The following is a 27,827-nucleotide window of genomic DNA, read 5'->3' on the forward strand; positions in this document are numbered from 1 at the left end:
TCCAAAACGACATTGGATGGTAAATAATAAAATTAATGCTTATATAAAAGTAAAAAGTATTATAGTCTAGTAGTAGACCTATCTCACTGAAGCCTGAGACCATAAGGAGATTTTTAACCTTACCATCTTAGGTAATTGGAAAAGCCAGTTTTTATTTCTATAATTTTTTTCATCTCAATTTGTATTTCTATAATAGCTTTATCATTGTGTATCCAACAGCCCAGCATTTTATTTACTTAAGCTCTTGGGGGAAATTAAATAACACCATCTGCCTTGAAAGTATATGAGGGGACTCTCAAAAGAATAAAGTATCTCTAAAAACATCATAGTTTTGTGATTGCTGGACTCACAATGGAGGGTGTGAATGAGGAAGAAGTTGGCTATTTTGCAATCTTTCTCTTCTGGCACATAATTGTTTTTTCTCATAGGCAAACACACAATTTTATACAAAACAAAAGAAACTGAGGGGTTGGGGTGGGAAAAGACTATACCCACATGGTTCTGGCTCTGTGCAGTTGAAGCCAGAAACTCCTTAGCCTCTTAACTTCAAGAGCTGGTAACTGTTTGAACCTCTAGAGGAATCCTAAGCAACAGTTTGTTTCTTGGGTCTCAGACAATCAAATGACCTTCCCAACTCTCAACTGTCACTTCCCAAACTGCCACAGAATATTCTAAATCCAACATTCTGCCATTTCTTAGAAAAGATAATCTTCCAGAAACATTCCACTTGCTTTAAACCTCTCCTCACCGGAAGCAATATTTTGGTTCCTTCAATGCTTGAAGCAAGGCTTCTGGTAGAAACAGAAGAACCCACACCAGGAGATCATCAGAGAATCAGGTCCCTACTCGGAAGGATGGCAGCCAGCAGCTTCCCCAAGTTCAGATACAGAGTTGGTTGTAGGGTCCCTGGCCACCAACCTTAAAGTGGTACTCAGGAGAACTGGAAGATTTTTCTTCTCTGATGAGTTAGTAACCTAGCACACACCAAGAAGAAACTCCATTCAGAGGCTATCTTGGCTTGCACAATCCAGGCTTTCTTGGTCTGTTGTTGAAGACAAATTTCCTAGCACTTTTCATTACAGGGAAGAAAAAAAAAATCCTTTTGAGTAGAATCAGCTTTCTGTAAAAGACTAAAATGAAATACACAACAGGATGGAAATGAGGCAAAAATGAAAAGTAAAATTAGTGATAGGAAAGAAAAGAACTAAGAGACGAAAAGGGGGGGCTCTGGGTATCCCAGGGACTAACAGAAGGTGCCCAACTAAAGTTTTACACAATGAAAGAATCTTTTTTTTTTTTCATATCTCTTTGTGATTTTGAGCGGATATTCCTGTCTAGTGGAATGTGGGCTAATTATCAGCTGGCGAGGTGAAAACATTTTTCAGCGCTTTCCATGTGAAATCACTTAATTCGGCAATAATAGTGTTTGATAACAGTATCTGAAAGCCATCTAGTGACTCTTCACACTCAGTCATGAATTCATCTGGAGCAGATGCACACTTGAAAATACGTCTCGGGGATGTTTTTCTGACTTGCCTGTAAAGATGGGCACCTTACTGCCAGAGTTAGAAGGGCAAGCCAAAAGGCAAGACTTATCTTTATGTATTTATCAATAATTTCATAGGTTTTTTGTCAAACCTTTTTCTGCTCTTTTACCTCTAACACTGCCTCATTCCTTATATTTTATAGTTACAAGCAAACAAACCTAGAGTTTAGCTCTAGATTATTACTCTAGATCTTTGGACTAAAAAAGTTCATGGCAATTTACCCTGTTTTACTTAAAGTGGAGACCAATGTTTGTCTTGATCATCTACGACTTTAATGAAGAGACTGCAGTAATTTAAAAACATACTTCGATCCAGTGTGCTCAGTCTTCACCAGCCAACTTCTAAGTGACCTATGATGAATATTCTTTATTTCTGCTAGGTTCTGATTCTTATAGGAAAGATGATCAGATGGATACTTTAACAACTGCTCATTGAAATGTTTCCCTCTGAGAATCAGAGGGCTTCATATTATTTTCAACAAATTCTCCAAGGTTTCAAGCACGCTGGAACCCTTTGCTATCAGACGAAGCTAATTTTCCTTTTATGATGGATGAAAATGGAATAAAGTCACTGGATGAATAGGTACTCCTGTTTATTTTATTGTACATTTATTACTGTTACAATCTGGCACAGATTTTCCCTAAGTCAGTGTATATAGCAACAGGTACATATTTAAATAATTGTAGCTACTTTTTTGGATTGTAGATAGCATATTTATGTTAGTTCCATTTTCAAACCACATATAGAAATAACTTTCCTCATGAAATACTTACCAATTTTAACTATGAAAATATGAATTTGTGTTTCTTCTCTAACCATAACACTGAAAGATAAAAGACAGTCTTAAACTTACAGATAATCTTTTAGTATTTGATATATATTGGGCAAGGAAAGTATTCCCTTAGGTGAAGGAGCCTACAGTTGCATATGAGGTCATTTTTGGTGAGCAAACAATGGATTGTGTAACAATGAGGAAAATTCTGGAAGTCTGAGTTTGTGTGATTACTAGTAACCACTGTCAACATTTCTGCAAAGCTAGAGAAGGTATCTTCTAATTTAAATTTCTTTAAGCATTATCTATTGTGTAATATACTGTGAACAGGAGGTCAGTTGTCAAGGAATACTACTGATAGCGCGAAAGACTGTGGAAAAGAACAATTTCCCCCTTACACTCTCATAGTACTTATATTTGCATCCCTGCAATTTGTACATACTTATAAAAAACACACAGTCATTGGATTAGCAGCAAGAGATTGAAAATGGCAGAAGTTGGGAATGACTGCTATTTCTTTGTTAATTCCACATGCATAAAGGTAAATATTGTACAACTTACAGTACCCGTCCTTAAGCTTTTTAGTAGAGCCAAGGAAGAGGCAGCAATAAAAAGATACCTTAACTCTGAAGTAAAAGCCTATATATTTCTCATATCCTGAATTTATGTGAGAAAGTCTGGGTTAATTTTAAATTATTATGTATTTAAAACTATTCTTTCTATATTTATATATATATATATAGTTTCATGACAGTTTTATATGACATTTGCATATATTATTCTTTAAGCATCAGATTCTTAATTCTGTACACTATATAATGATATTTAAAATATAGAATATTATTTTGGTGAATATGACTTCAGTCATACATTATTAAATAGTTGAATTCAGCTTGCTATCAGTGGTGTGGTATATTTTTTTCTTCTTTGAAATTCATTAAAAGTTATTGCACTTTTCCAGTTGGAAGTCTGAGTAACAAGTATTTAAACACCATGTCAAAAGAGATCGAATGTAGCGTACGTAAACAAATCAACCACAGTTATAACGTTAAGTGGAAACACTGAATTGGGATTAATGGATATTAAAAAAATGAATAAATGTAGAAACTCAATGACTGCTCACATACCAGATGAACCTAAAAAAGATAGATGTTCTGTCTGGTCAAACATCTTTCAGCTCTGCTGGCAACCTGGAAGTCAAACACTTTGGCCACAAGAATTCAGTCCACTTTTGTCAAGTTACCTGTCAAAGAGTTCTTGGATGGCAGACTTTCTGTGTTTTGTCTCTTTCTCTGTTTATCCCCATGTGATTGGTGAATATTATCTTGTAAGGAAATGACTAGACAGAAAGTGAACACAAATAGAGAAACTGAGTTAACTGTTAACACGGTGGCTGTTGAAATGTAGTGAAGCTGTGGGGTTAAATACCAGTTTGCTGAACGCAAACTCACTCCCCATTATCCCGTGCTCTGAGAGGACAAACTCCATCTTTGATGGGAAAGGAAAGTGAGTAGAGGAATAGAAAGAAGACAAAGAGTATATGTCAGAGAGAAAGGAATGCAATGGAATGTTGTTATCGCTCGCTGTTCCTCTCTGTCTGAGACAGTGGCCTACAGTTTTTCCAACTGTGAGTACATGCATAAAAGAATGTAGAATTCAAAGATAAAGCAGTAGCAGTCAGTTGGCATAATCCACATCTAGTTTGGTCGGTATGTAAAATACCTTAGTCAAATGTTTGTCTTTGTAGATCAAGAACATGAAACATATATGCTATGTGGAAATTAATTCCGATTTCACAGTGTCTCATGGTTGAGATTCCACTTACTCTCTCGATATCAACACAGTCTGCAGCATCTCCATAGTCTTAGTGGTTGGTAGAGTGGGTCTTCGCATGCAGAATCTTGCTAGTGCATTGTAGATACTCGCCAAGCTTTCTTCAGAAAGAGAAATAAAGCCTCCCTCTTGTTGTATTGCAGTCAAGGGAGTCTCTAGTCTCTCATCTTTGCTCTTAGTGAATGCTCACTGGATGCAAAACACAGCATTTTGAGAGTAACTTGTGGCAAGTTATCCTGTGGTGTTTGATCATGACATTTTCTTATTACTTTCTCACTGAAAAGAGGCAGAGTTGCTACAACTTAGTGATTACCATTCGCATTGGTAGTATATGTTTTCATGATTCCAATTTTATATAGACTCCTTGTTTTTTAAATTGGTTTAACATTTTGTTATTAAACACTAAAATTAATATATTGTGTCTTCTGCATTGTTTACTTCTCAGGGTTCCCAGTGCCGATTCCGACACTGTGAGGAAGCCCTTGGCAGTGACACTGTGTGCTCATTATGGAGAGAGAGAAAATGTTTAGATCCACTTTGCAGATTTAGACACATGGAAATGCAGGTAAACCGACTGATCCTTTTCACTAAAGGAATTTTTTCTTCCATATCATTGAATTAAACTTTTATAACAAAATAGAAGTAATTCTTCCTCCCAGAAAATCTTAAGTGTTTATCACTTTGCTCAAACTAAACTTGTAGAAAAACAAAAGACCACTTTATCTTTTAAACGGAAAAGCTGAGAGGTGGCAAAATGTAGGAAACAGAGGTGATTGATTCTAAGCCATCAATTAAAGCTCTTCTTATCACATTGCATTGTGTTCTAGAAGTCTGCATTTATTGTGAGTGCCTAAACATTGTATTTCCCTCACTTTCTTTTCATAGCAAAACTGCAGCATTTCATGCTTCTGGGAAACCCAACCTCTTGGTTGTGTGAAGATCAGTTGTATCTTTTACCACAGCAAACCCCGAAATATCAATGGATTATTTTTGCCACCAAGTAGCAGTGAGTATATCTGTAATAACTGGTTATGTGGCATTATAGTCTAGTCTTGGAGTCGTAGCCTAGGGAGGCGCAGTTGCATACAAAAATGAGGTGAGAAGGTCAAGAATCTCTTATAGGTGCAGAGAGAGAGAGAAAGCGAAGACACACTCTGGGTTGCAAGTCTCTTTTCGGTCACAGCAGCTGTCCGCAGTGATACTAACATTCTCCCTTTATGTGAGACTTGACAAAGATTTTTACAGAACTCATAGGACCTCATATTTAAGGGAACCTTGTTGGAGAAATTGGTGATTTCAAGATTACTCTGATGTAGTAGCAATCTTGTTCTGCGATGGTCACTGTACATCTCTGGTGGAATGGTCTTGTATATGAGCAGAATATAATATTAGCCCTTTGAGAATTAAAAGATTAGTTTCATATAACCTCAGTAAGTGAATAGCTAAGACTTTAGGCCTTTTATTGCATACTTTGGGAAACTTTTGACTTCATAAAGCACATCACATCTGTAATACTTTCATTATTGTTTTTCTTTCTCGCTAGATTGTAAGCATCTGAAGGATGGGGAACATAATTTTTTTTGGCCATTGCTTTGCAATGTCTGGACCAAAAATAATGTGCAATAAATTGGTTGCTTAGACACATGGGTGGGGTGTGAAGAGATGAAATCCAAGCAGTAATTTAAGGGGATGAAAGTACCGAAATGATGTAATGGATTAACCTGGCTTCCTTACTTTACAACAGCTTGATTTTTTTTTTTTATCCAATGAGACACATTCCCATGACATTATTTTTATCTGGTAGTTTAATCCCAGGGATTTCACTAGCTCTTGGAAGACCAGCAGGAAACAAAGACCGCCTCCTCTCAAAGCAGGCTGGATGCGATGCCTGTGTAAATGATAATCATTTTCTTCCCCACTGTTAAAATAAGCTCTGCACTAATTGCTGTCATGCTGTTGGGTGGGTTGTTCATGTATGTTGTAAATAGAACTGGCCTTTCTGGAAATCTCAGGCTTTCCTGAAAGTATTTATGGCTCAGCCTACACTCGGAGGAAGCCTCTTTTCAGTAGGGTCAAATCTACCCATGGGCCTAACCTTTTCCCCTAAACATTCCAGCTCATCATGATAAGATATTAAAGGGATGTATAGACAAATAATGCCCAATTTTCTTAAATCTCCTTGACTCTTCGGAAGACAGGATAGAGATCCCTGCACTCACTACACTATCTTTACAGCGTAGGTTTATTGTGTGTATTTGCATGTTTTATATTTTGTGTGGAGCTAGTTGCACTCTGGCTTTTATTTTTGTTTATGCCAATCAATGTAAGAGAAGCTGCAATGGTCCTCACCTGCTCTCTGTCCTTTTCACCCATTCTTCCTTCTCCAGTTTTCCTTTGCCAACACAATTCTGTCTTCTCTGAATTTTCCTCTCATTTTTCAGACTTTTATGTAAGAAGCTTCCCTTGAGGACTCTGGTCCCCCTATGGCATTCTTCACGAATGACTGATCACCCTCAGCCCCAATTCTCTCTCTTGCAAATCTCAGGTACCACCAACTCTAGTGTGAGACAATGGATTTTCTTCGTCCTTGCTGCCAATTTCAGACTGTTTCTGACACTTCTCTCTAACACTGTCCAACATGAGTCTGCAGCTAATTATTGATATTATTTTGTTCCTTAGTGTTGTATCATTGTCTTTTGCTATGTTCATCTATCTCTTTTCACCTTGTTTTCAGCAACACACAACTTGTTACTATATTAGTACCACTTTATTAATTCTTGATAATTTCAGCATGAAACCATGTGTTGTCCTATCAGTACCCTAACCTTTCTGCTTTTATCTCCTCCATCGCTTAGCCCTGTGGTACCTTCTCATGAGTGTCCCTGGCAACCAATGTTTTACACACACTTTCCAGTCTGTTACTATTCACCCACTGCAGTAGACTGTTCTTACAGCCATAATGTTGGTACATGACTCCCCACATCCTTTGTGCCTGCACCCATTAAACTGCTCGTGGATAAAGAAAACACATGACCTTAATGATGGAGTTTAAATAATTGACCACAGGCCTCAAATGAGTCTATACTACTGACTTCGACCATGTTCTATGTAGTCCGCAGGTAGATCTCTTCTAGACTATAATCTTGAATTGTTTTCCTTCTCATTCATCTTCCAACAGCTCCACATCACAGATGGTGACCTTAATATCTTACTAAAGAATTGAAGGGATGAGTAGGGAATTTCTACAAATTTTCATCTCCCCCATCTAACTACCATCTGGACTAGTCTCCTCTTCACACGTCCCATAACGAGCTATGGTTCTCTACCTAATCTCTCTTCCCACTTGGTGACTAAATGAACGTTAACTCAACCGTTCTTCCTGTGACTTCCACACAACTGTTTTTAATCTTACCTAGCCATTCCTTTGATTATACAAATACGTATTTATCTCTTTGCTAACTAATTAGTATTTCTCCTCAATTCATTCTCTCTAGTAGTTATGCCATATTGTTGTTTCCCACTCAGTGGCACTTATTTTGTTTATTCTCGCTGTAAGTATTTTCCTCCCTCCCTTCCTCCCTCCCTCCCTTCCTCTCTTTTCAAATAATCAGCTTTCTTTGGCCCTTCTACCCGCTGTATGAAGATTATAAAATACACTAGTCAAATCTGAGTCCTTATGTAACATGAGCTATTAAATGACGTGGACACATTAAGTTTGGGGACCTCAATGCTCTCTTCATTATGTGCCCCAATTGACTTGCCCCTGCCAATTACGCTTCATGGGTAGTGTCCAGAAAAGTTGTTGAACTCCTTTTTTCCTGCCTCCTGTCTTGGAATGTCATCCAGTCTTATTTTTATTTTTAATGCTTATTATCACATGTTAATTATACATAACAATGGGTTTGCTTGCATTTTCATGCAATTTCAATATTGCATTTCAATAGTACATAATGCATCTTGATCACAGTCACCCCCTTTTTACTATTTTGTCACCTCTCACCACTTTTGTCTCCACTAGTAATTCTTTTAGGTTTATTTTGTTTATTTATTTGTGCCCAACCAGTGTCTTTGTGAGTATATGTGTGTGTGTGTGTGTGTTTGTGTGTGTGTGTGTGTGTTCAAGTGCACCTACCTAGGCACAAATAGAGCCCAGAAAAGGATGTGAGATATCATAGAACTAGAGTTATAAGTCATCGCAGGACTGAGGTGCTAGGATCTGAACCCCAGCCTTCATGGTTGTGCAGGACATGGTCTTAACCATTGAGCTTTCTCTCCAGCCTCAACTCCGTGGTTACAATGACTCAGTTTATATACCACCCCAAATCGAGATTCCCCTCCATAACAGCACTCTATGTCTGAATTCGACTTCTGACTTTCTCTCGACTTATATGACTTATATGAACATCTCACGCTTAATGGATTTAAGACTGACATCATGATTTTATCTCTGCTCTCTCAAAAACGGCTCCATCCTTTGCTGTTTCTAACTCATCTTTACTGTAAGCCCAGCCTTGCAGTTGCTTAGACCACCTGAATATTCATCCAAATTTCTGCCACATTCCACATTTAATCCATTCAGAAACGTAATTCTCCCATCCAGAAATATCAGAGACAGAGTTCATCATCATCTGTGCAATCTCCACATGGCTCAGGCCATCATTATTGCCACATAACTGTATTGTTACAGCTGCTCCCGGTTTCCCCCTGCTTTCTCTATGTCTATTCAAAGTACATACAGTCTTATGATCAAGCAGATTTTACTCCTCTACTCAAAATCCTCTAGTGTCTTTTCATCTAATTTAGAGAGGTCAGAATCCTAAAAGGAGCTTGAATTCGGAAAGTTATTTGATCAAGTACTCTGCTAGCTCCCCGGACTAAGATACTTTTCATTCAGCCCCATCTGTATGTTTCTCTATTATCCTTTCCTGAAGCATGTTCACATATTTCCGTTTTCAGGGCTTTGCATGAAGTGACTTATCCTCAATATCTTTATGGCAAGCTACTTTGTTTCATCAAAGGTCTGCTCAAATATTGCCTTTAATGAGCTCTGTTTCTAGCACCATGTTTGAAACGTAGCCTGCGGTCCCACCTCCTTCATATACTCCTCTATTTCCTGCTTTCCCCACTCCGTTAACTTCTCAGATGCAGTATAATTTGGTTGCTCTGTGCATTGTTTATTGTCTAATGAGTCCTTGTAGAATAAAAGCTCTGCGAGACCCAAGATTCTTGAGTTTGTTCACTTACCAATGTCATACACTTAACAATTCTCCCCTGGGAAATCTTGGATATTAGTTAATCATGTTGAGCCGAAAACTCCATCATGTTAAGTTTTCCTGTGCTCAGAAACAGTTCTGTACTCTAGAAAGAGAATTCAATTTCTAGGTAGTAGGTGAATGCTTGTTTGTCTGTTTTGTTTTGGTGTTACAAGGTACCAGAGATTGAGTGTGTATTTATGTATGTGTGTGTGTGTATATATTCATATATTTGCATATATATATAATTTGTGTATATATGAAAAGAGGTTTATCTGGCTTACGATTCTAGTAGATGGAAGGTTTAAACAACACAGTACTGATATCCTGTGAGAGTCTCCCGGCTACTTCACAATATAGCAGAGAAGTATATATGTGTGTGTGTGTGTGTGTGTGTGTGTGTGTGTGTAGTATGAGTGTAAATAGCACCAGGGAAGATGCCAGCCTCATGTTAAAACAGCTCACTCGTGGGGACTCCACGAATCTCAGAAGACCTGACTCTTAACCGAGAAAGAGCATTAATCTGTTTATGAGAATAACAGTCTCATGACCTTATTCTCTCCCATTGGTCTCACCTCTTCAAAGATCCACCATCACTCGCCACCACATTGGGACTCAACATTCTAATACACCAAACTTTGTGGGATAAACTGTGTCCCAAACATACCAACGATCAAGAGCTTTAAAAGAAATATGTCTTGAGCTAATATATTACCTATTTATTTTGGAAATATTGAATACTATAGAAGGTATAAGTTGATCTCGGGCAGTTATTTATATTATTTGTAGTAACGTCTGTCTACCAAATGCTATATCAATTAGAACTAGAATCATAAATCTCTTTTTAGCCTTAGACCATTGAATTGTCATGTAGGACATGTAAGGAAAAGCAGCTACCTTCCTGTGTTTCATTAAGAACTTATAATTACTTATAAACCCAAGGTGGGAATAGTATAAATTATGAAAAGACAAAGCATCAGTTAGCACAAAGAATTATGTAATCTATGTGTACCGATGTCACTCTGGTCAAGATAAGATAAAACTTGTGTATTTAAAAAAAAAAAAGCAGCCAGCGAAATGGTTTTGTGTGGGATTTCCCTTGCTGAGTTGAGACCCACCAGCCATGTGGAGTGTGGGAGAGGGAGCCACAGCATGTTATCTAAGTCACCAGCTGTCTTCTTCCAGGATGGAGTGCTTCCCCAAACAATTTTCCATTAGTTATTTGATATTGTAAATCACATCTACACTCTTAGTAAAATTATCAATTAAGAGTTCTTCATGGTTCTCTTCTTGGGGCTGTGGGGTTTATATCAAACCACCAGTTAAGCTGGACATGATAACATATACTTATAATCCTTGAAATTGAACACTCAGTCATCCAGTGCTGATCTGAGCCCGCTGCATCCCACCACTGGCTTGAGGTATAGAAACCCAATTGATTTGATTGAAGAGAAAACTGGAAACTTGGGGATTATGGAATCAAAGAGATTAAGGACAGGGCTGATCTCAGATGCAGGCTTTTCCTCACCAGCTCTTGGCTCGGAACTGTCTCTCCATAAGCTCGTGTTGCTCCACAAGCACTAGACATAGACTTTGGAAGTCGAGTTACCAGAGTTAAAGATCACTGACTACAGTTTAAACTGGGTTAGAATCTCATCCTGCCTTAAGCACACTTGCCAATCATTGTAACCTTAGACAACTCACTGTGGCACAGTTATTTCATCTGTAGGGTACAGTCATGGTGTCTGTGCTGTGGGGTTGTTTCTAAACTGTGTCAGCTGCACAACACTCAAAATTATTAGCAATACCATCACCACTGTACAAATCAACCATCTTAAACCGTGTATTAGGAAGAGGCTGTTGAAAGTCAATGCTTAGAAGAAGCCTGCTTTTCTGCACATGAAATATTAAAGGCAATTCTAGAAAAGACTCAGAAAGCATGAAGAACTATGGAAGGAGGCTATTTTAGAAGATGCTGGCCAAGGTCACAATGCTGAAAGAGGCATGTGAGGTTAAGAAATAAAAGAAAATGTCACAAAGAATGGTTTGTCACTGACTTTATTACCAATACTGCTTGACCAGACTAAAGCATCGCGTTTTCTCTGTAGACACCACCTTACAGAAAGAAAGTCAGGAAGGAAGTCCACCCCCAAGCCAGAGTCAGGAACCTCTGAAACCCATGGAGAATGTATCACGACCCATTCATAATCCATTAGTTTTAAAAACTAACTTCGAAGAGGAGGAGGAGGAGGAGGAAGAGAAAGAAGAGGAACAAAATGGTTAGTAGCCCTTTTCTTGGATTACAGTACACATGTAAAAACCCACAGTATTTTCTACACACTCCTCATCTATGAGAGGCTTAGGATGCAGCATATATACCAGATTTGGTTGAGAAAATACAAATATTATCAAAGAAATGAGTTTTAGTTTCTAATTTATTCTCTGTCTACTTGTGCCTATGTTTCTTTGGGCCAAGAGTTTTTATCATATGATGGCTGGGAGCCATGTGTCATGTTTAAGTGCATGTACTCACAGATAGCCTCATAGGAGATAACTGCCAGGACGCTGGTGTACATCTATTTCTCTTCACGTTTACTCTTTTGAGTTTTAAGCATCCAGGCAGTAGCTTGTAATTTATAAAGTACTGTAAATCTGCATCATTCCTGATATTGGTAGAGAAGTATGTACAGAATTAGGACCCATGTGTTCTGCTTTGTGGTCCTTCCCTTTCCTCTCATATCATCACAGCACAATTGAGCCATTCAGATAAATTTCAGAAAATGACCCCCCCCCCAAAAAAAAATTTACTTTGTCTCTGCCCTGGAATGCATCTTTCTGTGGGTACCAACTGCTATAGTTTCTGTGCTTAGGGATGCACAGAACTCTTCACTGTTCTTTTTGCTAGGTATAGTTTCTTCCTCTTCTGTGCCCACATGCTCTACCCTCCAGCTTCTCAGCAAGTCTGTGTTTTCTGCTTCTCATTTTAGCACACAGAGCATAAAATATATAATTTGTCTTTGATGCTTCTTCCAAATACTAAACCTGAAAGCATTTTGAAATACCAGTTTGCACTTTTTTTTAAGTTCAAACATTAGATGAAGAGCAGTCCCTCCATGAAAACAATATTTGGGATTTTTCTTTCTGATTTATAAATTTTCAGATTCTTTAGATTTGGGACAACTTAATTTTAAAAAAATATATCCTATAGATGCTTCTAGTTTATGGACAAAGACCCCTGAAGAAATTGAAGAGAAAAGAGCAATAAAGGAGATGTGTTATAAATCTGGTAAGAAATCAAACATTTGTGGAATTTCCAGTGCTTGGTTTTGCTCCACCTCCTAACCATTCTCTTCTCACGGGAGTGTAGGTGAATACTATAGATTCCATGCTCTTCCAGACATTTCGTCATCAAAAAGCACAGCTCCTACAGTGGAAAAAGAGTTAGAAAAGCCTTTGGAAAATGGCAGTGAGTTGCAAGAAGGTAAGAAACGAGACGATAATATTCAAGGTGACATAAGAGATATTTAGTGAGTAGACCTTGAATTATTTTGTGCAGTGTACATGAGGACAGGGTTACATGATAAATCATAATCTCGTTTGAGAGTGAGAGGGAAACATTTTACTGGATGACCTACATTTCCTATGAAAGGATGCTGTTGATGTACTGACGTTTCAATGAATGCACTCCACAGATACAAAGAATGCTCAGATTCCACACAGGAATTCTGTAAATCATTTGCCTTTCTGTGTCTGCAGTACGCCTTTCTGTGAAATATGACTTACTGTTTTATTTTTAATGGAAAGGATAACCCAGACCAGGATGAACAAAAGTTGGATGGCAAACAGTGGCAGAATGCCTGTCTGTCTGTTGAATGAGTGTCTTTTGTGTATGAAGCAGTCATAAGGCAGTTTTGATGGACAAGGCCTATGCTCACTCTTTCATGATGCATTTTCTTTAAGCAGGTCTGAGTTTGCTTCTGGTCAACACCTTGTCCTTGAAGGCAAGACAGAGAGCATTGTATTGTGTATAGAAAAGCAGGAAGCTGAAGAAAAGTCCATTAAGTGTTAAAAGTTTCTATAAGGTTTCCTGGTTTCAAGTGAGCTTGTGCACATATCGTAGCAATAGAAGAGAATTTAATTGCTCCCGGATCCTCTTGAGGACAGGAAGGGGGGCACAAAGAGAGAGGAGCTAGCAGAGAGAAGGGAGAACAGCGATACGGGATGAGGAAGGCTGAGGATGATAGGATGGGAACAGAGCAGAGCATCTGTATCTCCTGCCTCTATGTGGCAAGTTGTTCAAATGGCTGACAGAAGGTGGCAGCAATAGACCATCAGAAGGTGAAGGAGCATACTGGAACTTGCACTAAACAGATGCGAGAAACCTTAAAACAAGCAAACAAAAACAAAAGACAAAGGCACCAGTCAAAATTAAAAATGGAAGATTATAAAATAAATAATGTGTACATTTGTATACATATAAATATTGCCTTGTATTTCTTCCAAAGAGTTAATTCCTGATATCCCTGTTTACTTAGATCAGTGATTCTCAGTCTTCCTAATGCTCCAACCCTTTAATATAGCTCGCCACATTGTGGTGACCCCCAACCATAAAGGTTTTGTTGCTGCTTTATTATAATCATAATTTTTCTACTAATATGAATTGCGTTGTAAATACTTGTGTTTTCTGATGGCATTAAGTGACCCCTGTGAAATGGTTGTTTGACCCCAAGGGAGTCAATATTTTATTACTTCTGGAGTTTTACTTACTATTAGAATAAATATGAACACTACTGTCAACGATATTCTGGACTGCTGCAAGCACAGATATCATGTTCTTTGCTTTTACATAACTATTGCACAAATATTAAAATTAGGGAAATTCCCGTGAAACAGTGAAGCACGATTAACAAAAGTTCAGAGAGAGAAATTGGGGTTCAACCTGAAGATCCGAAAAGCAAAGCAGTCAGCCACTGGCCCTTACCTCAGCCTCAGTCTGAAATGGTGATCCTGCCTCCTGGATCTCAGAATGAGACTGTGTCTGAGAGCTGTCTCCTCCCGTTTTATAATCCTCCTTGGGGCTGGGATTAAAGATGCGCACCACTGGGATTAAAAACCTGTACCACCTGGTTTCTATGGCAACTAGTGTGGCTACTGGAATTAAAGGTTTGCATTACCACTGCCTGGCTGTAAGGCTGACCAGTGGGGCTGTTTTACTCTCTGATCTTCAGGCAAGTTTTACTCATTAAAATACAAATGAAATGCCACTATAAAACAGTGTTATTGTTTATGGGTTCCCTCCACAAATTTCATCAACTATGTTACTGATAGCCACAAAGTAAATTGATTCTTTCTTTGTATCCTAACCAATCTAGAAGCTCACACTGCTTTAGGCTGCTGCGTCTCTTTTCATTCTGATGTCAACAGCTTGCTTTCAAAGTATATGTTTTGAATATGTACAATGAAAATTAAGAGAATAATTTAATTATCAAGTGCCAGTAATAATGACTCTAACACTGTTTGCTAAATTAATTATGAAGAGATAGAATCAAGAGAATCATTTCAAATTTATTACAATAAAACACCAAATGAACTAAACATACTATGCTCACACAATAATGTAAGATTGTTTAAACCTCCCATTGCCATTTAGCTGCCAATCAAAATAGGAGGATAAACTTCTGTTTTTTTTCATCATTTACAAAATTAGCTTGAAATAAATGCACTTACATGCTGTTCACCAGATCATGATGACAATCATGTATATGTTAATGTTCACGCTGCTTAACTCTCCCCACGAAAGCTGTCACAATCTTATATACAATGTGAAGATTGCTGGAGCGACTTTTTGTTTCTTCCCTCTCTAGGGGATGGTCTTACAGTTCCAACAAAGTTCAGCCTCATTGAAAGGTCGGGTGAGGCAAAGACATCATTGGATAGGAAACCAAGGACTGACATTGCTGCTTTTGAAAATGGAGGTGAGCTAGATGCCTCTGAAAGAGGTATATATTTACAACTGTAGTTTGTGAGGTCCTATTCAGTTTAAACATGCGAAACATTGGTTTTAATTTCATCATTTTAATAAATTTAGTGAAGCATGCCACTCTGAGGTGTATAGCTTGGTAAAAAAAAAAAATCCACATGCATATACGACTATGTAGTCATCATGCCACAAACTTATCGGCTACCTTGATGTCCTCTTTTGTCAAATTGTTCTGTTATATCCCAATACCACTTACGTCAGCTTTTTCTTATCAGTCACTGAGGGACTAGCAAGTGTAATAGTCACCTCTCATTGATAGCCATGCTCTGGTCTCTGCCCCCCACTGTTTAGTTTTACATTTTTGTTTAAGTGGAAATGTGCAGTTTGGACTTCTTCAGTTTGAGTATTTTAGTTTAATATTTAAGTTGAATTGTATGAGACATATATCCATATTGTTGATGGTTGCAGTAGCGCTCTCTCTCTCTCTCTCTCTCTCTCTCTCTCTCTCTCTCTCTCTCTCACACACACACACACACACACACACACACATGCATGCATGCAGGTATGTATGCATCAATACAACCTGCAGAGCCTTCGTCCTGTTGCTCATATACACACGTGTTTAGGATTGAACCCTTGGGCTTAGATAACCCATCCCGGGGCTGCTTTCTGGAGAAGCCTGCATTTCTCTCCCTCTCTTAGCAGTCTTTATTTGTCTGTAGTTCCTCATCTAGGGGTGGAGCCTTGTAAGATTGCCTCCATCTGTGTTGATATGCCAACTGGTATTGTCATTGTGCAGGTTTTTCTTGTTTAGGCAACTTTGTTGCTGATGTTTCCTGAGCGCAGTTTCGCTGTCATATATAGGAAGACTGCTAGCAAATATCCTGGCCCTCTGACTCGTTACATTCTTCTTCTGTGATATCTTCTGAGCCTTAGGTATAAACGCCATGCTAGAACGTATCTGGGGCTGGGCATCCCACGGTCAGTTGTTCTCAGCATTTTGACCAGTGTGCCTTCCCGCAACAGTTACTGTTTGCTGTAAAAAGAAGCTTCTTTGATGAGAAGTGAAAGCTATACTTATCTGGGTCATTAGATGTCTTAGGATACAGAGCTACAATGGTTTGGGAAAGTGTAACCAGTAGGTTCCATGACCTCAACAGTCACAGGTAGTTGGCTAGGATTTCCCAGGCATGAATTCCCTCCTATGAGCAGGACTTAAGTCCAATTAGACGATTCATCATTCCAAGATGTAAGAGTCATTATTGCACCCCCTGGGGGTGTCTTGTTGCGTGACCTTTCCACAGGTTATAGGTTATTCTATAACTATTTTTAATGTTCTTTTTATATTTGTTACACTGGGGAATGAGATTTACCTAGAGCCTTGTGCATGCTAGGCAAGAGCTCCTCCACTGAGCTATGGCCTCATCTGAATATTATTTTCAGAGAAGGTTATTAAGGGGCTCAAGAGATGGCTCAGTAGGCAAATTGTCTGGCAGGTATGGATGAGGCCCTGAGGCCAATCTGCAGGACCTACATGTCATAGATGGTATCATCATGTGTCTGAAATCTAAGTACCTCTACAGCTGTATGGGAGCTGTAGAGAAGAGAATCCTTTTGCACTGGCAGGTTAGCTAGCCCGACAACTGTAATAGCAAACAAGAAACACTACCTCAAACATGGTGGGAGGCAAAGGGCAACACCTGAAATTGTCCTTTGCTATTTACTGTAGCACAGGCATGCACTCATGCACACTCACACACACACAGGCACACACATACATACACATGCATACATGCACACACACATACAAATGCATAGATACATACATGCACACACACAAGTGCACGCACCTGTACATGTATGCATAAACACATCACACATACACACAAAAAATGATTATTTAAAACTTTTTGCTTAATATAATACATTTTATGGTGAAGGTACTATCAAGTTTATTTGTAGCATTTAAAACTTACATGTATATTTATCTTGAAAAAATATAGAGGAAAGACCTTTAAGGAAAAAAAAACGGTTTTCATATTTCAAATGAAGGAAAGATAAGTTACATTTACTATGAATATCTCTAAAGTTTTGATTTCATTGGTTAATTAATAAAGAAAACTGCTTGGCCTAATAGGTTGGAAAATAGGTGGGTGGAGTAGATAGAACAGGAAGGAGGAAGTGAGGTAGATGGCTCAAACAATTGCCCTGCCTCTGCAACCAGACACGATAAAGCTAGAAGCCAGGTCAGATGTGCTGAATCTTTCCTGGTAAGACACCACTTTGTGGTGTTACACAGATTATTCGATATGGGTTAGTGAAGATGTGAGTAAGAGGCTGAAAATAATGGGCCAGGCAGTATTTAAAAGAATACAATTTGTGTGTTGTTATTTCGGGTTTTAAGCTAGCCGGTGGCCGAGAGCAGGGCAGCGGGAAGCAGCCCGCAGCTCATCACTACAGACTGGTTACTATGACGTCATGTTTTTAATAGCGCTAAAATTAGACCTGTTTTTTGGTACCAACTACACAAGACAGTTTCAAATGGTGTACAATTTTGACAACACTCTGGCCGGACCTCCTCAAAACACTCAGAGGCTAGTTACAATTTCCTCGACCAAATGTTATTCTGGGAATTTTACCATCATTTGCTTTCACGGGACCCCCTGAGAAGAACGTCGCCCCCATGTCAGCTAGAAGCAATCTTAGAGGACGACGCCCCCTCTCCCAACAGAGTTTGCCCTCTGGTTTAGGGACATCATTTAGTAGTTGGTATAGGGTTGAGGGGATGGGGGAGGTATTATATGGACTCAGGGGTGTTTATGAAAAAAAAGGGGGGGGGAATTACCTGGTTTGATGGGATGATTGTATTTGTGAATTATTGTTATTAGAAAATTGCTTTGTTGTTGATTCTTGTATATTGAACATTGTATGTGAATATGCTTCTACCTCTATTGTATGAGAGTATGCTTCTACCTCTGTTTAAAACAATTGTTATATTGAGATATTTATCATATTGCAATGTACATTTCTACCTCTGATATTATTTGTGTAATGACATTGTTTACGTTTGGGGATATTGTCCTCATTTATTGCACAGTTGTTTATTCTCTTAGTCTCCAAGTTAGATAGGTATCGAGAATTATATATCAATAGTCATATATGTTTGTCATATTTATATTTAGGATATTCAGGTTTTTTTAGATACATAGAAATTATATTTAGTATAGATAGAATAATCTTCAACCTCTTTGAAGAGCTGTAGAAAATGGCCTTTAATCTAACCTAGAGTTTTGTACTTATGAGACACAATCACTCCTGGCAACACTGCTCTACTCCCGAGAGAATGTTGAGCACCAAAGGCACTCCACTGAGAGCTTGTCTTCTTCTTGGCAGAACTGGCCTTTGGGCAAAGAAAAGCCCATATCAACTACTGACAAAGATACAGAATATCCATAAGTGGATAAAGAAGGATTATCTTATCTTGCCAAGACAGGGTAGGACAGTTCTACAAAAAGTTCCTTGCCTTTGAAAAATGTTATGTCAGTTGTGTTAGGCCTTAGCCAAAGTTGGTTGCCTCAACATTGCAAAACGAAACTTTGGGTGACTGCCCAGGTAGTTAGTTGTCTCTGTCATCTGTTACACATTTTGGAAGTTTCTTGTTTGTACTTCCTGGTTGCTTAAGTAATATTACTTCCCTTCTCAGATCTTTGATGGGGTTGAAGATTAGATAATTGTAGTTACCCTCTACATTATTTAGACTCCTTGAAATAGAATGCTTAGTAAAACTTTTGTTATATGTTTCTTCTTAATATTATTTGTTGTTTGTAATTTTATATTTATTATTTGTTCCTATTGAATATAGTTGTATTTGGTTTGGTTCTGTCTTATTTAGACAAAAGGGGGAGATGAAGGGGAAGCCTAGCCAAAAACCTTGTTTTGTAAGGCGTGTCCCCCTTTGTCTAAAGGCGTGTCCCCCTTAGGCTAATATTGACTTATAAAATCTTGTGGGTCTGCGGCCCGCCTGCTCTTTGTTTTCCTGCGCTCCTCGCTGGAACCTTGGATCTGTAAGTTCCCTTTCCTTTCCTTTATTAAAATTGAATTATATATATATTAAAGCTAGTCTGGTGAATCATAACTGCCGATCAACCACGCACCTTCACTAAAGATCACTATGTTAGAGGGAAGTTAATTTGGTTGAATATGTGAATTTTCTTGAAATTATCTGTATGTCAGTTTACACACTGGCCACTCAAATAATATAGCCTATACACATGCACTAACCTAAGCTTCTCTGATAGAATATGTGGAGATATGGGGACAGCGTCATCTGAGACATGTTTGAACAAAAGTGGACACCAGAGATATTATGAAGATCATTACTGTATTGAAAGGGAGTCATGTGCCTCTTGTTACTATCGCTGCCCCTGACTGTAAAGTTTTATTCTAGGGGGTGACTGCTATGCTCCACAGAGGATCATATTTCTTGGCGTGGATGAAAGCGAAGCATTAGCTGCAGTGAAAGAAATCACCTCCAAATGTTCAAATGTCAAAGGTAAGGAGTCTTGTGTTAAAAACTGACCCTCTGTACTTTGGATAGATAAATAAAATGAGCATCATGGTTGTTATGGAAACCACATGTAATTGAAAGGTACATTGAAAAGTACTGAATAGGACACCAGAGCCTCAGGGCTCTACATTGGCTGTGCACTTAATTGTCTTACGTTTTATAGCCTGTTTCCTAGTCTGGAAAGTTAGTCTGTAGGACTAACTAGGACATTCCAAGGTCGAGTCTGTCAGCCTTAAAGTGATCAACTTCCTTAACCAGCCATACGAAGACCTCTCAAGTTTTTTATTTTAGCAACTTAAAACAGAATGAGTGAGTTTCTGGAGAAACATTGTTCATGAGCATCACCAGATTCATTCTGGTGATGCCATACCTTTTATACAGTAATTGCTAATAACAAACAACCTGTGGCTATTCTAGAGATACAGTGTCTACTCTAGAGCTTAGTGATACTCGATCCATCAGCAGCTGGGTGTGCTCCCATAGACAGAGGCAAAGGAAAAGACATTTGTGTCAAGTTATTTAGTGAAAAATCACATGTAAATCTGTCTCCTGTTCAGAGCTAACTTTTTCCCTAACCAATCAAAGAAATGCTTGGGGAAAAATACCTCAGCTATATTAATTTGGAGGCCACCAGCTAGCTATGTGTGAGTGCCTAAATTTAATTGTCATGAATAAAGTTCTAAATTCAGCTTTTCAACTGCACTAGCCCCCACGCCAAGTAGTAAATACACACGTGTGGGTAGGACCTGTTATGTGAAACAGAGCAGATTTAGAACATGCTCATAATTGTGGACGTTTTATTGAATAGTCCCTCTGCCAAGCACAGAGCAAATGAATATGATCCCACTAAAAGTGTCTTGAGAACTGAAAAGGACTCATCCCCTATGGAATATACAATGTACATAAAATCTTCCAGGAGATGTTAAACCACTGAAATCTCACTTGTGCATGGAAATGATAGCTATAGTTTTAGCGTTTTTAAACTTTCGTCTGTATTTGAGGTATGGTGTGGCAATTAGACATTTTAACCACGCATTCTAGAAAGTTACACACATACATAGTAGGTGTGTCCATTGGAAGGGTTTCTCTTACTAAGTTTGACATGCTTTCTTCTTTATTTGCTTTAGAAGAAAGCAAGGACAGTCTACATCCAAAGCGTACCCTAACCACCCGCCTGGTCCCTACAACGCATGTGCTAAATGCTACAGAGAATATCAGCGTGAAGTGCAGAGAGAGCCCCTCTTCAAGTAAGGCAGTGGTCACATCACTTTTAGACCTTGCATTTGGTTGTCTTCTTATGGATATGGTTTTCTTATTTGCAAGAGAATTTGACAAGGAAAAAAAAGAAAGAAAAGGAAAAAGTGTGGTTTGAAAAGTCTACCGTTTGAAGTAGTAAATAAACAACATTTCCCTCTTAAGTCTGGAGTACAGATTATGATAGAGGCCTTAACAAATTATATCCACCAGTTTGAGGTATATATTAATGTAATAGTCAGCTGCCCATGCAGAAGGTCATTAGTCCAGCATGTTAGTTTCTCCCGTCGTGGAACATAACAGCAGCTTTGCAATCACAATTGTTGTGGATCATTTTTCTCGATTTGGCTTCTCCTGGGCATTGGTGCTTTGAGCCAGCTGCTGCTTTGATGGAATCTGCCTCATTCCTTCTCTTCTTCCCCCGTTCCTGGTTTTGTTTACCGAACTGCCGTTAACATTCTTGGTTCCCAGGCACTGAAGGAGAACCGCAATAACTTCCCTTAGGAAACTCTTGTTACTAGTACTCGTTATAACTTCAGATGTTATATCTGAGGTGTGGGAGTTTGGGAGTGATTGCGGTGAGGAGACGTGTCTTATTGTTTAATGTCTAGGGCTTACATGTGAGGGCTTAAAATTTAAGTGGAACTTGAAGGCTAAGGCAAACACAGATGTATTGTCCTACTAATGGAGAGCTACTGCAATCTGGACACTGGTACTCGTTTCCCTTGTAGTCATGTGCGAACAGCAGAATGCCTCTACAAAGCTGGTTTAAGAATCCCCTTGGAAAGTCTTGAAAAACTGAGAACGCATGTAGAAACTTTGCGATGAGTATATTCAGATATCATGGGAGACGAGAAAGACTGGAAGCTTATACTCTCTCACAGTCGGCCTTGCTGTGCCAAACTACCTGAGGATTCAACCTTGTTACACTTTAAAAAGGACAAGGTGCTTTAATTCAGTAAACATGTTTTATGTGTTAACTAAACTCACTGAGAAATAGTAGTTTGGGGCTTTAAAAGTACAAAATGATTTATTTTGAGGATAACAATTATGACCTTAAGATAGCGTTATGCTGGGATTTGTTATTGTGATCGGAATGCACTTTTCTGTTATTTTAAGGAGCCCTCGCATTCCTTTTGAGAACAATAAAACATTTTAAAAGGAAAGCAACTTATCAAAGGTTTTTTCTCATTAATGTATTCCCAAGAGGGATTTTTTGACACTCAAAAACCAGTCACTCTCTGTTCTAAAAGCTAGTCTTAGAGCTGCATACTTTTGCTCGATGCGAGAATGCACAGATATATAATTATCACCTCAGTAATTTTCAGATAAAAGCATCTCTGAAAAACTGTAAAAAAATTTGTATCTTCTCCAAGCGAATGATGTCCAGCCAGTGAAGAAGCCTCATTTTAAAGGTGTGAAGAAAAGAAAATGGATTTATGATGAACCAAAGAACTTTCCTGGCTCTGGAATGCGGAGAGGTAGAATATCTGAGTGTTTGGTATTTCTAATTATACTTCTCACAGAGATTAAATATCAAGTATTTCCCACGCTAAGGAAAAATCATTGCTGTGTAACTTGAAGTCTACTTTAAAAGTCACCCCAGTTCTCTGCCTGGCATGCTCTAGCTTAGATTTTCTTCTATTTTGCTATCCCACGCTTCAAATGCAGTGTGTTTTATGAATGATGTGAGCCTGGCTTGTCTCATCCCTCATCTCTACTCTTTTGATTTTACAGCAGCACACACCCCAAATCCCAAACATAAAATGAGTTACCACCATCAGAATAAAAACCGAAACGCTGAGAACGCCTCCTACATGCATGTCCAAAGAGATTCAGTAAGAACTGTCGCACTGAACGCCCCTCCCCGAAGCAGGCCCACAACTGGGTCCCACAACAAAGCTGATGTCAACAAGGAACCCAAACTCAACCTCTGCCCAGGTGAGGGTCTTTACTGATGTGGTTCACGCCTGACTGCACTTGGCTTTAGTGTAGGATTTCCCACCTGGATAGCTGATCTTCGCTCCTCCCACTCACTGCAGTCCTCAACACTAACCAGAAGACCGCATCCAGGAGGCGTCAGGCACATGATTTAAAGGACATGGAAGAATACTCATGCTGGATGCTGATGAACCGGCATGCACCTCCTTAGATACTCGCCTCCCTACACCCCTTTGTTCACCCTGGGCTGTTTCATTTCACGCGGGAGGATTATTTTTACGTGGTTGACATTTTCTTATTCCGCTAAGTGCGCGGTTCAATTATGTCTGTCAGATTACCTCGCTGTCTTTTCTTGAGGACATCATGATTACTTTCTTGCAAGGGTTAGTTTGAGGGTTAACTGCAATATTTCTGACAACCTCTCATCTCTCCCACCATGCCCTTCTAAATCATTTCATCTTGTCATAGGCAAAGGCATGGTGTTATGTCAGGAAGTACACGGCCACAGGGGAGAATTTTTTTTTTTCCGGCTTTAGATGAATTTTGCTCTTTGGAAGTTGGGTTTCAGTTCTCTTGACTTAACAAAATGTCATTCAGCTCTCTGTAATTCACATCGGAGCTTTGTATTCACGGTGTAGTTTGTGCGTTCTGATTGTCAAGAACTTTTGGAAGCCTAGGCAAAGACTGTCTTTAACAGCTTAAGAAGACATTTCATTGTAACTGTTAGTGTTAGACTGTAATGGTGTATGGATGTGTATAAGCGAAGAAGTATGCACTCAGAAGAAACTTGATATTATACTATTTATTATTTTTGCCATAATACTGTTGTGACTATGAGAACTTCAATGTATACAAGCACAGTGTGTTGCCAAAGTCTAGATTTGTATGAACTGAATGTGTCAGCCACTATACTGGACACTGTTGTGCTTCATTCATGCAAATATAAGCACACAAAAATGACCCAAAAAGAAAATTCTTGGTATGAGCCACACACTGCGAACTATAGATAACTGGTAACAACCCTGGGAATGCCAATATGACAATGTTAGGGAGTAGAGAAAAGCAAGTCCTTATAGACGACTTAGTCTCTCTCTCTCTCTCTCTCTCTCTCTCTCTCTCTCTCTCTGTGTGTGTGTGTGTGTATACCTGCTACCTGCTCTGGCTTCCTAAGCTCACAATTTCAGTTGCCACTGTTTTCACAGAGGGCAATTCCTGGAAGCACATGTGTCTGTTGTCTTTAAAATAAAGTATAAAAGATATTTACAAAGTCAATTATGCATTGTTTGAAACATTAATTTTATTTTATTTTTGAGATTGTGTAATATAATTATATCACCTCTCCCTTCTTTTTTCTCCCTCCAAGCCCCCTCCCACAAGCTCCTCTTTGCTCTCTCTTTCAAACTCATGACCTCTCTCAACGTTAGTAAGACACTCTGTTAAGTCACAGACGAAAGATCGTGAAACACTATATGCAGATACTGTTCTGTCTTCTAGATTAGTCTCATAGGATAGAGCCTTATTTGAGGAAATGAACAGTAGATTAAGAGATTGCTCGCTGGTCACGTAAGTGAATTTAATAAACTCACTGGTATTCCTGTTGCCTTAGCTTTCAAATGGTAGAGAAAACGCATGGAGGGTAATTCTTACTGCTGAGATATTTCTAGCTTTGCCATGCTCTTGGCATATAGTTGTTGAATTCAGCAATATTTGCTAGCAGTCTCCTTTTTATGTTTTCTCAGATAAACATATGTCAACAACATATAATGGTTCAGCCTGGAGAAGAAGAATTCCTTTTACAAAAACATATTCAAAAACTGAAAAGATATATCCAGGTAATTACTCACTGGTGACTTCAATGCGTCGTGTAGTCCTGGAAATAAATGACAAGTTCTTAAGTCAAGAAACAGATTTAAAAGCACATAAAATAAAAAAATTCAAGATCACTTAATTGCAGAGAAAATCTGGGGTGTTAGTAGTCCCCTGGCACAGTGCCAAGTCACTATTATTTTGTTTTGTGGTGTTCAGTTTTACCTGTTTGTGTTATCAGGAAACATTTTGATCCTGTTTTTCCTCTCAATCAAATACAGCAATTGTAATAATTACATATGTTAAGCTAGTCTTTGTTATAATACAGTGAAAGTATATAAAATCATATTTAGCATGAATAAGATACTCTCTCTTGATGTGCTTACTGTAGAGAGATGTAAGCTGGTATAGGCTAGCAGTTCATGAATCTCCAAGGAGGCATTAAGTGACTGTATTCTCCCCCTTGTTATACATTGTGCTCACTGAGAGAACAGGAAGGTTGGAAATCTCTGGTTAGATGTTCCTACGGGTCCTGACCACAGATGAATCTTTTGCTGGACAGGTTGATGTCTTTCTTTGCTTAGAATTGAGTTGCAATGGATACAAATTATTCTTCAAATAACTGAATCTTTCAGAACACATAATTCAGAAAGGGAACTTGTATCCAAACAAATATCCTAGTAATTTAAAAATATTCTGATTCCATAAGTTTTTATACCAGGGTCTTCCAGAAGATCCATATGAAGACTAGATAATTTATTTTCTCCAAAGTAAGTGGCTCATACGAGACTTGCAAAAACCTCATTTGACTTCAACTGTGTGTCAGTACCCAGAATCGGTACAATTATTTACTGGAGACAGAATGTAATCCAACTTCCCTTCATTTTGCAAACCAAATTATGCTGCAAGAGAAGGTAGATACAGTATTGCTTAACTGACTATATTTTCTCTTAACTTTGGCTCGACTGTTACATGTGATCAAACATAATTTGAGAGGGAAAAGAGGAAAGAGAATTTGGCATTTCTAAGTTCCAGATTTTCTTCCTATGGTTTCCATCTGAGAGGGATGCATTTGGAATGTTGAGGAATTCTCTTTGCCCTAATGCTGTGAAAATGGTTGATTTTGCAACCCAGTGGCTCCCTTCCCCAAATGAAATAGTTAAATAGCAGCAGTGGAAATACTTGAGGGCATGTCAAAGTACTTCAGGATGTAAGTATGTGACACCTATGTGCAGCATAGAATCTACACATCCCTGCAGGGCTCCATTGCCCATATCAGGTGCAGAGCAGAGAAAAAAGCTCTAAAAAGAATGTCTCAGGATCCTGTGGATAGGGGAAAGGCAGGGCCTATATCACATGAGAGATTAAAGACAGGTTTTTGAGAATTCTGTTGAGATTACATAGGCGGCATCACACAGTCCTGTGGGGCGTCGCTGGAAGACGGCCATTGTATGTGAGAGAGAATGATCACGGAGCAAATGCGTGAAGTAGTCTGGCTATAAGTGAAGGAATGAACTTTGAGAAAATATCTGCTTGTTGTTGAGCTCTGCTGGGGTCAGGGTGGCACTTACCTGTGATCTCAACAGATGGCCTCTGAGAGAGACATAAATAGATACCAGTGCAGCATCCAGGGAGCAAACCCTTGCTCCTGAAAGTATGATCTGAGGGGCAGCTGCAGGGTCATCCCCTGGGAGCTCATTAGAAATGTGGAGTCTCTATCTCATACCTGCTGTGGCGGGATGCCATCTTTCCAACACGGCCAGGTGATTTGGGTGAGCGTTCAGGTTCATGAAACCCCAGGCAGGTTAAGTGGCTGAAGAACCAGCTACATTGGTCTGTTGAAAGTTTGTATTCTCACTCTGGCTGCCACACAGCAGGTGCCATTCTCCTTGACCCATCCCAGGAATTAGGACCAGCAGCCACAGAGTCTGGGGGAGGAACAAAGCCCCGAGAAGAACCTTTAAATGTGACTGAATCATGAAAGCAAAGTGACTTAGAAATTTCTGAATCCAACAGAGTTTGTGTACAAAGGCCTATTACTTCAGGAAAAACGAGGACTTATATTTTATATACTGTAGAAGACTTTATAAAATGAATAGTATTTTATAAACTGCAAGTTTGTTTTCTTACATGTTTTTGATTGAGAAACTGGTTACTCCCAATTTGGCATTTCCAGTTATTGTTGTCATCCTGTGAATGAAACGAGAAAGGTTAGCTTGTGTTTCTTCCCACACATATCCTTGCTAGGGTGCAGAACAGCCATTGTGACATTTCCCAGTGGACAGATGGATGCTGGAGGGAAGAAACAGAAGGCACGAGCTGCCATTTGCCTGTTCCTCTGAGGCTCCGGCAGCCAAGACCAAGGAAATGTAAAATGGACCCGAGAAGTCTTTTGGGAAAATGTTGCAGGACGTTATGGGTGTAGTGGGAGGGGAGAGGAAAGAGCTGGTTGCATAGGAGGATTAGGGGCACAAGGTAAAATTGCCTGGAGATACTCTCAGTGCCAGTCTTCCTTGTGGTCACATGTCCATTCTGATACAGTAAACATGGGAGCACGTGTCTTCATATCATAGACTGTTCCTTTCATTCATTCTTGCTGTCTCTCTTTAATGCAGATTTATATGCAGCATTAAGTCAATCTCTCAACACCCCTTCATCTAAAATGCAATGTTCAAAAAGCATCAAAAGGAAATCTAGGAAGCTTGAATGACATTTTGAGAACTTAATAAAACACTAAGCTTGGCTTTGTTTTTCTGTTTTTAGCTTTCATGGTAGTTAACAACAGAAATACGAATTAATGAAATGAAACATGGAAAGAAAATGAAATATCTTGTGTATTTTGTTACTAGAGCCAAGAAGAAATGGGAGCAAGTAA

At 38.9% G+C, this 27,827-nt stretch overlaps 1 protein-coding gene across 2 annotated transcripts; it reads left to right on the forward strand.

Moving 5' to 3' along the window:
• Positions 1-4,705: 4,705 nt before the first annotated feature.
• Positions 4,706-27,827, forward strand: C17H12orf50 (chromosome 17 C12orf50 homolog). 2 transcript variants are annotated; one of them, XM_038315140.1, is made up of 12 exons: positions 4,706-4,717; positions 5,038-5,158; positions 11,513-11,683; positions 12,613-12,690; positions 12,772-12,885; positions 15,269-15,379; positions 19,832-19,936; positions 21,082-21,198; positions 22,582-22,686; positions 22,943-23,146; positions 24,886-24,978; positions 27,802-27,827. In XM_038315140.1, the coding sequence occupies exons 1-12, from the start codon at positions 4,706-4,708 to the stop codon at positions 27,825-27,827; spliced, it is 1,257 nt and encodes a 418-aa protein (XP_038171068.1). The 2 variants fall into 2 exon arrangements, with proteins under 2 accessions (XP_038171068.1, XP_038171069.1); XM_038315141.1 differs by lacking the exon at positions 21,082-21,198.

This window comes from Arvicola amphibius, chromosome 17 (assembly GCF_903992535.2).
Source record: "Arvicola amphibius chromosome 17, mArvAmp1.2, whole genome shotgun sequence".
Classification (NCBI taxonomy): Eukaryota; Metazoa; Chordata; class Mammalia; order Rodentia; family Cricetidae; genus Arvicola; species Arvicola amphibius.